The 15,978-nt window shown below is 36.9% G+C and overlaps 1 protein-coding gene across 1 annotated transcript in view; it reads left to right on the top strand.

The window, feature by feature from the left end:
• The window catches only part of Abhd17b (abhydrolase domain containing 17B, depalmitoylase), a 36,851-nt gene extending 23,036 nt beyond the window's left edge, over positions 1-13,815 (top strand). The window contains exons 2-4 of the mRNA XM_036207493.1: positions 6,543-7,012; positions 9,914-10,093; positions 12,285-13,815. Coding sequence (XP_036063386.1) covers positions 6,546-7,012; positions 9,914-10,093; positions 12,285-12,504 — 867 coding nt within the window. The 5' untranslated portion in view covers positions 6,543-6,545 and the 3' untranslated portion in view covers positions 12,505-13,815. The remainder of the gene's footprint in view (positions 1-6,542; positions 7,013-9,913; positions 10,094-12,284) is intronic.
• The last annotated feature ends 2,163 nt before the right edge of the window (positions 13,816-15,978 follow it).

Raw genomic sequence — 15,978 nt, forward strand, 5'->3', positions numbered from 1 at the left:
AAACCCGAGGCCAGTTATTGAGGTGATTGCTGGAAGATCAGAGACACAGAACAAGCCACGGCTATCTCACCTTGCTAGTTCCTCAGGTGATCCTGTTTCCTCAGGCTGGAAGCTTCTGAGTCCTCATCCCAATGGCTCTCAGCTGAACTGTGTTGCTCTAAAACCTAAATGCTTATCCAACCAAATGCTTAACTAACTACATGCTTTACTCCTTAGTTCCTGGTCCTCACGCCTTATATACCTTTTTCTTTCTGCCCCCACTCCCTGGGATTAAAGGTTGGGTTTCTGGGATTAAAGGCGTGGGTCACCATGCTTAGCTGTTTCTAAAGTGGCCTTGACCTCAGATCCACCTGGCTCTGCCTCCCAAGTGCTGGGATTAAAGGTGTGTACCACCACCGCCCAACTTCTGTTATGGCTTACTCTTCCTATTTTCTAGCCACCATTTTTGGCTTTGTTCGAGTGGCTGTCTGTTCTCTGACCCCAGATATGTTTATTTCGGGGAACACACAATATTTCAGAGAACACAATACCCACCACAAGGGAGGATGAAATTTTATATCTCTTGAAAAGATAAGATCTCTTCAATGTTAAATAGATTGTTTTAGTTAAGGTTTCTATTGCTCTATAAAACACCATGACTATAAGCAACTTAGGAAGGACAAGGTTTATTTCATCTTACAAGTCCATCATCAAGGATGTCAGGGCAGGAGTCTAGAGGCAGGAACTGAGAGGAATGCTCCTTACTGGCTTGCCCCTCATGGCTTGCTCATTTTCTTTTTTAATTGTATCTTACGGACAGACATACATGTATAAGTTTATGTTAATGACATAAGCAGTTCTTAGTTCCTTATTTTTTGTTCACTTAATACTCAGCAGTCACTTATTAACACTTTGACCATTATGAATCTGTACATTAACTGCAGAAAGTAACTTCTGGTCAAAATGAAGAGCAGCACTAATTTATGAGGAGTAGCCAGAAGAAGGAAGTTTTCAGGCCAGTTGTACTTGATCTCTTTATGTCCTACAACAAAAGTATGTTATGTCTTCAACAGTGGAGTATTACAACTTAGTTATGGTGGACAACAGAGCAGTGTTATTTTTGGGTCCTCTGAGACCTCAGTGACCAATAACTCATATGAAGGTATCCCATGCCTGGTACTGAGATTTTCATTTAATAACCATTTTTTTTCTGGAGGAAGCATTGTCCAACTATACAAGGTTCCTGTGTTCAAACTCATTTTGATTGTATTTTTTTAATTAGCTTACAAGTAAGGTAGTGTGTTTCCAGGATACGATTTCATGCATCTTTAGTTTTGGTTAACCTTTTCTCCACCCTGTTGTCTCCCCTGACCCTTTACCACCCCTGCTTAAACTTTTAACCCTAAATTAACCCCCCCATACTTGCATAACACATGCATTCTGTCCCCTTGCCTGTCAAGGCTTTGTCTTCCCCACAATAGGCTCTTACTAGCTTCTTGACGTCTATAGACACTCCAAATTAAACACACAAGTAAAAACTTCAAAGCTAGGAGCCACATGAGAGAGAATATGTGACATTTGTCTTGCTAGGCCTTGGTTGCTTCGCTTAATATGATGTCCACCAGTTGTATCCAAATTCCTGAAGATTTTATAATTTCATTTTTCTTTAGAGAGGATTAGAATTCTATTGTGTATATACACCATATTTTCATTGCCCATTTGTTAACTGATGGACTTTTAGACTAGTTCCATTTCCTAGTTATTGTAAATAGAGTGACAGTGAACATGGATGTGCAAAGAGGATGAGTCCTTTGGTTCGATGCCCAGGAGAGGTATAAATTGACTTATTGTATGTAACTTTCTGGAAAGCATCCCCAAGGATTTCAGTAGGGCTAGACCAATTTACATTTTGTGTATAAACGTTTCCTTCTCCCCACCTCCTAACCAGCATCCACTGTCACTTGTAATCTCAAGGTTAATTTTAATTTTCACTTCCCTCCTAGCTAATGATGTTGATATTTTTTAAATATATATAGCCATTTCTCTTTCGCTCTTTTCTTTTTCAAAATTGGTCATTTCTATGTTCAAGATACCAATCCTCTATTGGGAATGTAATGCCAAGGGTGTTCTCATTCCCTGTAGGATGTCTTCACTTTGTTCAGTGTCTTTTCCTCTACAAAAGCTTTAATTTCATGAGAAATGCCCATTTGTTGGGATTGACCTTATTTCATGAGAAGCCAGAGCTCTAGTCAGAAAATCCTTACCATTACCTGTATCTTGAAGTACACTTTCTATATTTTTCTTTAGTAGGTTATAGTTTGAAGGCTTGTGTTGAGACCCGTGTTCCATTTTGATTTTGTTCAGAGTGGCAAGGATTTAGTTTTATTCTTCTACATATGGATATCTGGTTTTTCTAGCACAGTTTGCTAAAGATTTCATATTTTCTTTATTGTATATTTTTGACATCTTTGTCAAAGAATCAGGTGACTATATTTAACAACTGACCTTATATCTGAATCCTCTATTCTAGTCCATTGATTTACATGCCTGTCTTGTGCCAGAACTGTATTTTTATTAGTGTGTAGTGTGGGTCTGTAGTATAACTTAAAATCAAAGTATGGTGATAATCCAGCACTGCTCTTCTTGTTCAGGATTGCTGTAATTATCCAAAATACATTGTGCTACTATGTGAGTCTTAAAATTGTTTTGTTTTTCTGTTTCTGTAAAGAGTGTCACTGGAATTTAGATTGGGATTGCATTCAGTGTATAATTTGCTTTTGGTAAGATAGCCATCACCACAATATTGATTTGTTCAATCCATGAGCAATGGGAGGTCTTTTTATCTTCCTCAGTTTATCTTTTAAATATTTTTAAGTTTTCATTATAGAGGTCTTTCACATCTGTGGTTTAGTCCAAGGGTTTGGTGGGGGGTTTGTTTATTTATTGGGGATGTGTTCTTACTTGTTTGCTTGGTATTTAACAATGGGATTGTTTCCCTGATTTCTTTTTCAGCTTTTTTGTCATTAGTATGTGGGAAGACTGTAGGTTTTTATGTATTAATTTTATATTCTGCCACTCTGCTGAAAGTGTTTTACCAGCTCTAAAAATTTGCTGTGGAGTCTTTAGGGTCTCATGTATAGAATGTCATCCACAAATACAGACACTTTGACTTTTTCCTTTCCTATTTGACTTTTTCCTTTCCTATTTGTAGCCTTTTTATTTGCTTCTCTTGTCTTATTGCTCTAGCTGTTACTTCCAGTACTGTGTCAGATAAATAGACACTTAACTTGTTCCTTATTTAGTGGTAGTGCTTTATGGTTTTCCCCATGTAATATAATATTGGCTGTAGTTATACTTAGCCTTGATGATTTTGAGATATGTTTCTACTCTTAGTTTTTCAGGACTTTTAACATGAGCAGATTTTGAATTTTGTCAAAAGCCTTTTCTGAATCTACTGATACTGATATTACAATGGGATTTCTGTTATTGAGTCTGTCCACTCATATAAAATTTATTGAGTCATCTCTGGAATAAAATTTCTCAAACTTGATCATGGTCAGTCATCTCTACTATGTGTTCTTTTGGTTTTTTTGAGACAGGGTTTCTCTGTAGCTTTGGAGCCTGCCATGGAACTTGCTCTATAGGCCAGGCTGGCCTCGAACTCACAGAGATCAGCCTATCTTTCATCAGTGAAATTGGTCTGTAATTTTTCCCTCCATCTTTACTGATTTTGGTATCAGGCCTTATACTAGCTTTGTAAAAATAGTTTGATAATTTTCCTTCCCTTTCTGTTTTATGGAATAGCTTGAGAAACATTGAGCATTAGTTTTAATTCTTTGAAGATCTGATAAAATTCACCAGTGAATCCATCTGGGCCTGAACTTTTTTTAGTTGAAAGAGTTTTAATAGCTATTTCAATCTTAGTGCTTGTTATAGATCTATTTAATTTTATCTCATCTTGGTTTAATTTTGGAGGGTCATGTTTATCTAGAAATGCATTCATTTCTTTTTTTTTTTTTCCAATTTAGTGGAATATGTGTTTTCAAGGTGCACCTTATTGTAATGGCTTTCTTTTCATCTCTAATTTTATTTTATTACGTGTGTGTGTGTGTGTGTGTGTGTGTGTGTGTGTGTGTGTGTTGTGCATGTGTATGTGAGTGTGCATATGTTCATATCAGTGGGAAAGCCAGATATAGATGGATTTTTTTGGCCACCAGTCCCCAAATCATGGCGCAGAGACTTATTAATATGAAAGCTTGGCCTATAGCTTAGGTTTATCCCACTAGCTCTTTACTTTAAATTAACCCATTTATATTAATCTACATTTTGCCTCCTGGCTTTTTACCTCTCTTCCATCTTGTACCTCCTGTTTTCTCTCCTTGTACCTCATGTGTCCTCTCCAGAGGTTTTGGATCCCCTGAAGCTGGATTTACAGGAGGTTATGAGCCAACCAATGTGGGTGCTGGGAATTGAACCCAGGTCCTCTGCAAGAGCAGCAAGTGCTTTTTACTACCAAGCCATTTTCCAGCCATTTTTCGAGTTTAATGTTTGTTTGTTTAATTGGTGTTTTGCCTGTATGTGTATCTGTGTTCAGAATGTTGGATCCTGAAGTTACAGACAGTTGTGAACTGCCATTGTGGGTGCTAGGAATTGAACCTAGATCTTCTGGAAGAGTAGGAAGTGCCCTTAACTGCCAAGCCATTTCTCCAGCCTCTCACCTCTAATTGTATTAATTTGGGTTCTTAGTCGGTTGGCTAAGTGTTTGTCAATCTTGTTAATCTTTTAAAGAACCAAATCTTAATGATTATAGATTCCTTATTCTTGAGAATTTCATACATGTATACAATGAAATGTGATCCTATCTAGCCCCATTTCCCTCTGCCAGAATGCCCTCTCTGAACTTAATGTCCTTTTTTTTTTTTTTCCTTTCTTGTTTTTCTTTCCTGAAGATCCACTGGTCATGGGAAACTTATCAGTGACCATATCCTGAATAAAGAGTAATTTTCCCTCTGTCAGCAACTGTCCACTGCCAATAGCTTCTCACTGTGGGCAGGGAGTGGGGCTGGAGATCCTCTACCCCATGTGTCTTAGGGTTTCTGTTGCTGTGAAGAAACAGTATGATCACAACAACTCTTACAGGGGAAAACATTTAATTGGGGTGGCTTACAGTTCAGAGGTTTAATCCATTATCATTTTGGTGGAACCTGGCAGCATGTAGGCAGACATGCTGTTGGAGAAGTAGCTAAGAGTCCTACATCTTGCAGACAACAGGAAGTGGTCTGAGACACTGGGTGGTATATTGAGCATATATGAGACCTCAAATCCCACCTCCACAGTGACATACTTCCTCCAGTAAGACCATATCTACTCCTACAAAGCCACACCTCCTAATAGTGCCATTTCCTTTGAGGGCCATTTTCTTTCAAAGCTCCAACCATGTAAGCTGGGATCTTTTCTGACTTGCTCTTGTGTAGGCCTTGTACAAGTAACTCCAGCTGCTGTGAGTTCATGATTGTAACAGCCATATCTTGACCAGAAGACAGGATTTCCCAGCATTCCTCTCCATACTCCATCCCTTAAATTCTTTTTGCTTCCTCTTCTGCAGTGTGTCCTGAGCTCCCAGCTTCTTTGGCCTTCTTATTCAATCATAATCAACCAGATTGTATAACTGTTCATGCCTCAATTGCAAAGTGGGTTGGATCATAGTCTCTATGTCAAAGCACTTTTGGAAATTCTTAAATGAATTAGTATCTGTGGAGAAAGTTGTTTATAAAAATCCCTGGCAGTGAGTAAAGTGAGTAGGTTCAGTTGATACTGCGTACTCTTCTAAGAATTAGCTTTGGCTCTCTCTGTTGCTCTTGTTCTCTATTTCAGTAGTATCTGCATTAATGTTTTCTTTTTCTCTGTGCTTATTTGTTATTATGATTTGAATTTTTTGTGAATCATAATTATAAACTGCAATAATAGGTTTGTGGTGTGAAAGGATTATATCACTTGGTTAAACCACTTCAGGGGCTCAAAACCTTGTTTCTGTGTGAATGTAGCAGTGACTAGTGTCCTACCTGGCTCACTTGTACAAATTTCTTTTCTCAAATTTATATACAAGGTTGTTTTTGAATATCAAGATATAAACATAAATACACACACACACACACATACACACATTGCTGACCAATAGTGTCTCCAAATGCTCTTGTTTATTTACCTTCCTGTGGGATTCTGACAGTTTTCATCAACTTACACAGAAATTACCAACTAACCTAAACACACCTTGTGTCTTATTTGTAAATAAACTTAAATGTTTTTGTTAAGTAGGATAATCACTGCTTTTAGAAATATATAGTATTTAAGTCTGTCTATTTCCAGGAATGTTTGCCTTCCTCCAGGATTTAAAGTATTTTCAGAACAATGTCAGCAAATCTATTTGGGAGGATTCTTGATTATAGTTAATAGACATTAACTACCAATAATATTTATTGATGTCTTTGTTTTAGCCTGTTGTATGAGAGTGCAGAGTCCACATTGAGTTATTAAAATATTTGTTGTCTCCTTTTCTTTTTCAGAAGATGAATAATCTTTCATTTAGTGAGCTATGTTGCCTCTTCTGCTGTCCACCTTGTCCAGGGAAAATTGCTTCAAAATTAGCATTTTTGCCACCTGATCCAACTTACACTCTGATGTGTGATGAAAGTGGAAGCCGCTGGACTTTACACCTGTCAGAACGAGCGGACTGGCAGTACTCTTCCAGAGAAAAAGATGCTATTGAGTGTTTCATGACAAGAACCAGTAAAGGCAATAGAATTGCTTGTATGTTTGTGCGTTGTTCACCCAATGCTAAATATACCTTACTCTTCTCACATGGAAATGCTGTTGATCTTGGTCAGATGAGCAGCTTTTACATAGGTCTGGGGTCCCGGATTAATTGTAATATATTCTCATATGATTACTCTGGATACGGTGCTAGTTCTGGAAAACCAACAGAGAAGAACCTATATGCAGATGTTGAAGCTGCTTGGCTGGCTCTTCGGACAAGGTAATTGTTATAGGGATCACTTTTTATACTAATGGTGGTTAAGTTATACTGTAGAATGAACAGCAGAATGGAAAGCATTTTTAACATATATATGCTTTGAACTACAATATGAGGATATTTGCCTATATATATATATTATATATATTAAACTAGCTACGTATAAACTAATATATGTATATACATTATATATACTATATATGTGTGTGTGTGTGTGTGTGTGTATAGATATATATAAAACTTAAGTATTAAGCAGATTGAAATTTTGTGTAATAGCCAAAGCAGTCTTTAAAAAATAGCTCAGATTTATATGTGGATGTCAGTGCCAATATGAATGTATGTTGTGTTGTGTTTTGTTTTGTTTCTGTTTCTGTTTTATAAGACAGGGTTTCTCTGTGTAGCCCTGGCTATCCTGGAAGTCATTATGTAGATCAGACTGGCCTTGAACTCAGAGATCCATCTGTCTCTGCCTCCCCAGTGCTGGGATTAAAGGTGTGCGCCACTATGCCTAATTTAATATTTTTAATATATCCAATTTCCAGTGTTAATGAAGAACAGGAACTGAATAAACTCTTAAATAATTCCATAGACTAAAAAGTATTGAAAGGGTTTTTATGTTTTCTGTCATGTTAAACCATGTCTTAGTTTGGGTTTCTATTGCTGTGTATAAACCCCATGACCACAGCAACTCTTATAAAGAAAAACATTTAATTGGGACTGGCTTATAGTTCAGAGGTTTAGTCCATTTTGGTCATGGCAAGGCAGCATGCAAGCCGACATGGTGCTGGAGAAGGAGCTGAGAGTTGTACATCTTGAACCACAGGAAGGCAACAGGAAGTGAACTGTCTGTCCCATTGGGTATGGTTTGAGCATATATGAGACTTCAAAGCCTGCCTCCATAGTGACACACTTTCTCCAACAAGACTATACCTCCTAATAGTGCTACTCCCTATGGGCCAAGCATTCAAACACATGAGTCTTTGGGGGCCATTCCTATTCAGACCACCACAAACTGTAAATACAGTGCAATTGCTAGTAATGTAAGTAGTCTTGGGAAATTAACAGGCTTCTAAACCTGTTTCCTCATCTATTTAATAAAGAGGTTATGGTAAATGGCATCTAAGATCCTGTCCAGTTCTAGAAATTTATCCTCAAGTTAGAATGTGAATGCCTTGAATTTCTTTTAAAATTCTGCAAGTTTAACACATCTTTAGTATATACTTATAGTAGTTCAATGCATGTGTGTTAAAATGCTTTTTATTCTGTTTTTATACATACAGTTTTATTTAAGTAACCAAAAGAAAGGAAATACAATATGAATTTATTGTTTAAATGATCTTTTTAAGAAAATTGAGAATCTCTAATAATAGTAGATTCTGACCTGATGGATCAACAGGAACAAAAGTGTGTGTGGTAGTCTATGCAGTCCTCTCCCACAGTCCTCAGTCTCTGTGTGCTTTCATGGAAAGACTAATGGACTAGAAGTCAGTTTATGTGTGTTCTACACAGTAGGTTTACTATCAACTTATCTGTGATTTTGAATAGCTGGTCATTAAGCAGCTTAAGTAGATTGAATGGTCTCTAAAATTCTTTTTAACTCATTCTTCTCAAATTATTATTGTTTAACTAGAACCTCTTGAGTTTTGATTATATTGACTTTAGCCCCAAACCTCCAGTTACTATATGCAGTGCTGTTAGGCAGCTGACAGCAATAGTATGGTCTCAAGAGTTATGCTGATATTGCAAATGCTCATCCTCCCACCTTCTTGGCTACTGAGAGCTTTTCTGAGTTAAGTGACATGTCCAGTCAGTTAGGAATAGGTAGAACCCACCTCTGGTGGTACCCTGTATACTTGTAGAGGACGGATTGAAGAAGCTGTGGGGAGGTATGTCATTGTCTAGATAGTAAAAATGGTCTTGAGTACCTGGAAGAGGACATAGGAAGAGTTTGCCTTGCTCCTGGTGAATGATCACATTCTCAAAACTCTCCCTAACCTCTCCAAAAGATTAGACACTGCTGTCCAGATTACTCTTAGCTGCCAGAAATAACCACTCGGCCTTCTAAGTGGAAAAACATACCGAAAGTCTCTATAACCTTTAGCCCTTACATTCTTTAGCTCCTGTGACACCTCACCTACATCTGAAGTAGTTTACAGTTGGAACAATTATACTCTAAACAAGTAACACTTCCTGGAGCATCTTCGGAGTTAGTGAGTTCACATACCTAAATGTGCAGGGCTGTCAAAGGGGATGAAGTGATACTCTTCAGGTTTTTAGCATGAATTCTATTCCTACTTAACTAAACAATGCCATTTGGAACTCTAGGTCATTTGGTTATATTTGTAAGTTTTGGTCCATCTCTGAATAACCATAGGGAGATTTCAAGAACTACTGTAATTTGATCTTGACTAAAAGTATAAGTTCTGTATTCTTTCCATACCATAACTTTATGTAGTATCTCATCACCATGGGGCCAGTTTAGAAAAATCATAAAACCTACTCTTGATGTACAGAGCAATCAAGAACATCTGTTTTATTGAGTAGAAAATAACAACTCACACTAAATAACACTAAATATTAACTATTAGTCCAGTGAAATAAGTATAAATGATACTATATAGTCTAAGCTTAAAATTTCTAAAACACAATGAATATCTTAAATTTTTTTCATAAAATTGAAGTTTTAAAAGTCCTTAGAAATTACTTTGCTAAAAGAATAGAATTGAGCATGAAATAATTCAGAGTATAGAGTTTATTGTTACATTAAAAATGATGGCTAAGAAATTTAAATTTAGAAATATACATTGGCATTGTCTTATTGTGAGACATTCTGTAGCAAATTTTTAGAATAATGGAATATTTCCTTCTAGTCAACTATATCTTTTGAACTTGTGAATTCCTTAGATACGGCATTCGTCCTGAAAATGTGATTATATATGGCCAAAGCATAGGTACGGTACCATCTGTGGATCTTGCTGCTCGGTATGAGAGTGCTGCTGTTATTCTCCATTCTCCTTTGACCTCAGGAATGCGAGTTGCTTTCCCTGATACCAAGAAGACCTACTGTTTTGATGCATTCCCAAAGTAAGTTCAATATTCAAAATCATTCGGTTCCAAGAACCAGTAAGATATACCATTGAGCTTCTACTTCATGTAATTAATCACGTAGGAATTGTAGGAAACTAGCTTGAAGAGCTAAAAAACAAATGCTGAAATGTTTGAGTGTGAAATGGCCTTAGATCCTAAGCAGGAGCAGGAGTGCTGAAAATAAGAGAACAAATGTGAATATAAATTAACAGTCAGAGCAGTAGGTTGGAGGTAGGATTCTACAAAGCTGTTGCCTTGAGGTGCTAAAACAATATGAAAGTTAGTGAGATGCACAGCATTGAGAAAAGAAGGGTGGGTGGAGAGAAGTTGGGTAATGATCCCCAGTCCATTGGATGGAGCCTGCAGAGAAGGTTGACTGAAGTGGCTCGAGTATGTTTTGCTGACATACACAGTAGTGGATAGATCTGAAAGGAGGGCTGCTTCTTGCTCTCCAAGGCGACGAGTGGTTGCCACCTGCCTTCTTCATACTTGGAAAAAAAAGTTAATGGCCTATTTTTTTTCAAGGACAGAGCAGGCAAGAGGGGAATAGCAAAAGCTGGCAGTTTTCATTTGGTCTTCTTTCCTCTGTTGGCAAGAATACAAAGGATATTTTTGTGAATGGAAGGCCAGAAGCCAAGTTATCACTTGGTTCTTTAGCAGAACAAAAGTTATTTCGAAAGCAGTATTTATTCAGTCTTGGGCTAGAGAGATGTTACAAACATGAGGACCTGAGATCAATCCCTAGAACCCATTTTTAATTAAGAAAAAAAAAACAAAAAAGTAGTGATACTCACATGTAAATACTTTAGTATCTGAGCTGGTGAGGGGTTGGATATAGAAACTGGTAGGTCCCTGGGGCTCCCTGGCCACTGAACATAGTTTGTTTAGCTGAGTGATGGGAATTACAGAGTTGGTTGGAGTGATGCATAACTCACTCATTCTTTCTATCTTTCTTATGATTGACATACCTAGACATTTCCCAAAAATAGATGAAAAGGAAATACACTATTTTAATCTTGAATTTCTTTGTGGTCAACATTTCTGTTTTGCTTACTAGGAAATAGTCTTGAGAGGGCAGAGATTACTTAGCAGTTTCACTGAGTAATAAGATTCCATCTTACTTTATAAAGTATTCTCTTTAGGGTGGAGGGTGCAGGAAACATGTTTGTAAGATTTCCTCTGCATAGTTTCTCCTCCCAAGTTGCCTTTCTAAAATTCTGTTTGTTTGGGTCTCTATCCTACATTTAATGTGTTCTCTTCAATTTCTCATCATTCTTGGCTATCTAGTCATATGTAAGAGAGGAGAACCAAAGAACTACTCTAGTACACTGTGCAAAGAACACTGTGGAACTCTCTGCCTTGGATGAGGAAGCCTGCCAGCCAGAATTCTCAGAAGCAAACAGGCCCCACAGAGCCAGCCCTTTGTGTGTGTGTGACTGTGGTACCTCTCCCCTAAACTGGAGTCCTGCATCTACAGACTTTCCAGAGTTAAAGGAAGAAAGTTACTCAGCTTTTCCAAAAAGTCTGGGAAAGAGGGACTTGATTGTATTTTACACAGACTTTGAAGGATTCCTTCATGTTTCAATCCCTCTCCCTCATCTCCATGGCAATGCCGTGGCCTTCTGGGGTTTTCCATTGCAACTTGCTTCTTCACTTTGCCTTCTGTTTACTTGACATTATGTTTTTACTTATCTTTTTAATCAGTTATTTCATACATTCATCTGCTTTCCAGCTTTAAACTTTTTTTATGTTAATATTCTCCCTGTCTTTTGGTTAGTTTATAACCTTAAACCAGAACAAACCAAACCATTTTGCTTGAATTTTAGTGACTGATAGAATAAAATTTATTCTGCACTCGCAGAATAAAATTAGTTCAGTCAGGTGTCTTCCTTGGTTTGTGCTTCTCAAAGCCTAGGGGAAACTCAGCACGGTAGAAAGGTGTTTCAGGGTAAGGGTGACAGTGAGTGACTCAAGCAGAAGAGCTGTGCAAAGGTGATGTCCTCCACCCAGAAGAGTTCACGGGAACCATGGGTGGCTTTTGGACCCTACTCAGACCTAAGTGGCTTCTATCCCCAAAGCTGATTGGTACACCTCTAATGTTTGAATTTTCTCTTCTAACACAGGGAACTTTCTTTCCTTTTTATATAGTTCATTGATTTTTTTTCTTCCTTTCTCTTTTTCTCTCCAGTATTGACAAAATCTCTAAGATAACCTCTCCAGTATTAATAATTCATGGGACTGAAGATGAAGTCATTGACTTTTCGCATGGCCTCGCATTATTTGAGCGTTGCCAAAGACCTGTGGAGCCTCTGTGGGTTGAAGGGGCAGGACACAATGATGTGGAGCTTTACGGACAATACCTTGAGAGGTTAAAACAGTTTGTGTCACAGGAACTGGTAAATTTGTAAACTACTCTGTAAATTTGCATACTGGGTTTTCTTTTCTTGCTGAACTGCACTCCTTGGTAAATAACATAAAACCTGAAGGTTGTGTTTACAAATCATGTATGTTGCCTTCATAACTGTACAGGTAATGATTTGTTAACAGACTTAATGAAGGTTTTAATTACCAGAACTAGAAACTGGAAATAGCAGTATCATGCAGTCAGGCTGTGTAATTTATATTTTTTCTGTGAATTTTTTTTAAACATCAAGATGAGTACTGTATGAAATTTTAATTCTATAAAATCAAATGCTGTAAAAGTATTGCCAAATGCTTTTGCATATCAAAAGCAAATTTATAAATATTTTTAAACATCTCAATGTATTAAATATCCTGATATACAAATATAATATTCTTTCAAAAAGCTGTATATCTAAAGCAATTCAAGTACTCAGAATAAACTGTAAAAAACAAAACTGTATGAAAACACCCAAGTTAACTAGAGTTGATCTATACTCTGTTGTACAGGGATAGAGACTTAAATGGTTATTTTATTGTCAAACTACATTGAGTTTTCTGTACTCTCCGATGATAGTACATTATCCTAAAAAACAATGAAGTCTTAATTTTTATGCCATCTGTTAACTTACCAGCTATTCATCGTGTAAATGAGAAGTCCTGATGGCGCTGAATTTTAACTAGTTCTGATTTATGTTTGGTACTGTGAGACAACTACTTAAGATTTTCATTCAGTTATTTAAGACATTTAGGGCTTCAAGAATGATTTTGTATGCAATGTTGTTTTCAATTTTGACTAATATTAGAATTGTAGTAGTCTTCCTTATATGAATACTTGAAACTCCATTAGTTGTTCTTCAAGACTCGCTGTTTGGTCCCTTTCCATCTTGGCTGTTTTTAAGAGTAGGGCCTGTTCTTTTGGATTACTATCTGAAAATGTCATGGGTTTACTCCTGAATACAGGGGATGAGAAAACATGTCATACATTTTATATTAACCAGTATAGTAAAAAAGAATGAATAAATAAAGCTCACACACACAAAAACTAAGTTGCCTTTCCTTGAATGAATCTTGCCTGAATAAATGAAAGTAAAATAAAAATTAAACTAATGGTATGTAGTCTAATTTGTAAAGAATGAGAATTGAAATAATACACACTGTGGATATGTTTTTAAGGCCTTATGTAGTTTTCATTGTTCTGCTTGTTCTGTGGTTATGTCTAAGACTATAGTATATGATTCTTCAAAGTATATCAAGTATTGTGAATGCTTTGGTTCAGATATGTCAAATTAACAGTAAAACAACAAATGTATCACTCAGCTGTGCTTGTTTGCCTTCTTCGGAACTCCTTACCCCCACGTTAAAAGAGTAAAAATCAAACACTTTTATGGGACATTTCTAAAGTTTTCTATATTTTTAAAAATTGTAGTAACATACTAATTGTCCATTTAAAAAGGTTAGTTTGGTATTCCCACAAATTGAATGTTTGGACTGATCAGGTACAACTTTGATTTTCCACCACCCTCCTGGACTCTAACACTAATAATCCTATTTTATCTACTTATTTTTTATTTTATTTTATTTTTGAGACAGGGTATCACTATGTAATTCTGGCTGTCCTGGAATTATGTAGACCTAGCTGGTCTCAAACTCAAAGATGCACCTCCCTCTCTGCACCTCTCCCAAGTGCTAAAAATGTGCATTTCCATGCTTGGCTCCAGTATTCTACTTTCAGGATAGTTTTTTAGCATCTGTGTAAGAAAGGAAAATCCCATGCTTATCATTCTATATCTGGCTTATTTACTTAACATAATGTTCTTTAATTTCATCCATTTTACTGCATATGTCAGGATTTCATTCCTTATGCTTAAGTAATACTGTTGTGGGTGTGTGACACATTTTACTTGTTAACTAATCTGCTTGTTACTGTAGTTATTCTTTAATGAGTCAGAGCCTGAGCCCTGACGCTCCCAATAAGCCAAGTCTTCAATAAGCCAATTAAACAGTAGTAAAAAGTAACTCGGGGGAGGAGAGGGAGTGATCAATGTGGCCACATTGAAGAAAGGCAAAGAAATCCAGTGAGTCCTCTTTTCAAGTCCATTTTGGGGGTCCTGACATTAGGTTTAAGTTTGCAGAGGGCTAGCAGTATGCATAGCTAAGTAGTACCAGCTAAGTTGTGGTCCAGCCCATCACCGCCTCAGCTCCAGTCTCCTTCCTGACTCTAAAACTTGCCAGAGTTAAGGTCAGAGCCTGTTCCCTAGCAGCCCTATTGAGCCAGGCTTGGCATACATCTTCAACAAGCCCATTAAAAGACCAGATTAATGATGAACAGATTTATTCAGTATGGTCACACATGGGATTCTTACTATTGTGTCCTATGTTCTGGGGGTCCTATCCAGATAGCCATTGCTTGTACCAGTTTCTAGAATAGTTCATTTCTATTTTCTCTAGTAGTTTGAGAGTGCCAGCTCTTTCTTTTAGACCATTGAGTTGCTTTTTATATGGGGTAGAAGAAAGGAGCCTTTTGCCATCAGCTTCCTGGTACTGTTTATTCAAGAGGCTGCCCTTTCTCCAGGGCATGTGTGTGGTACTTTTGTTGAGAATATACTGGCTATGAGATGTGTGGATGTTTATTTCTGGGATTTCTGTCTCTATTGATGAAGGTGGTTTTTTTAGGGTAATAGCATTTTGATTTTGGTTGTTATGACTTGTCTTTTAGTGTATTGTAATGTTCCGCTTTGTTCATTTTGCCCAACATTGCTATTTGAAGAATTTTGTGCTTTCATATGAATTTCAGGATTGTTATTTCTAGTTCTTAGTTCCCTGAATAATAATACTGGTATTTTGATGAGGATTGCATTGAAATATAGATCACTTTAAGTAATATGGACATTTTAAATAATTATTGCTCCTTCAGTGCATGAACATGGAAGGTATTTGCGTTTTTCTTTTTGTTTCTTTGATTTTTCTCATCAGTGTTTTGTAAACTATCATTATAGAGGACTTTCACTTCTTTAGTTGTTTGTTTAAGTTGTACTCATTTTGTTTGGTCATAGCTGTTGTGAATGATAGAGCTTTCATAATTTTAGCAGATTTCTTTTTGTTGTTGTTTTTGTTTTTTGTTTTTCAAGACAGTGTTTCTCTGTAGCCCTGGCTGCGCTGAAACTCACTTCCTAGACCAGGGTGGCCCAGAACTCAGAGATCTGCCTGCCTCTGCCTCCCAAGTGCTGAGATTAAAGGTGTGCCCCACCACCACCCACTGTTTTAACAGATTTCTTACTGATGTATAGAAAAGCTATTGGTTTTTTATCCTACTTTATTGAATTGATTTATCAGTTCCAGCATTTGTGGACTCTTAGGCTTTTCTAACTACAAAATCATCATCTGCACACAGGAATAATTGGACTTCTTTCCTATTGTATGCTTTTTATATTGTTCTCTTGTGTAATTTTCTAACTAAATCTTTTAATGCTGTATTTGAG

This window comes from Onychomys torridus, chromosome 1, assembly GCF_903995425.1.
Source record: "Onychomys torridus chromosome 1, mOncTor1.1, whole genome shotgun sequence".
NCBI lineage: Eukaryota > Metazoa > Chordata > Mammalia > Rodentia > Cricetidae > Onychomys > Onychomys torridus.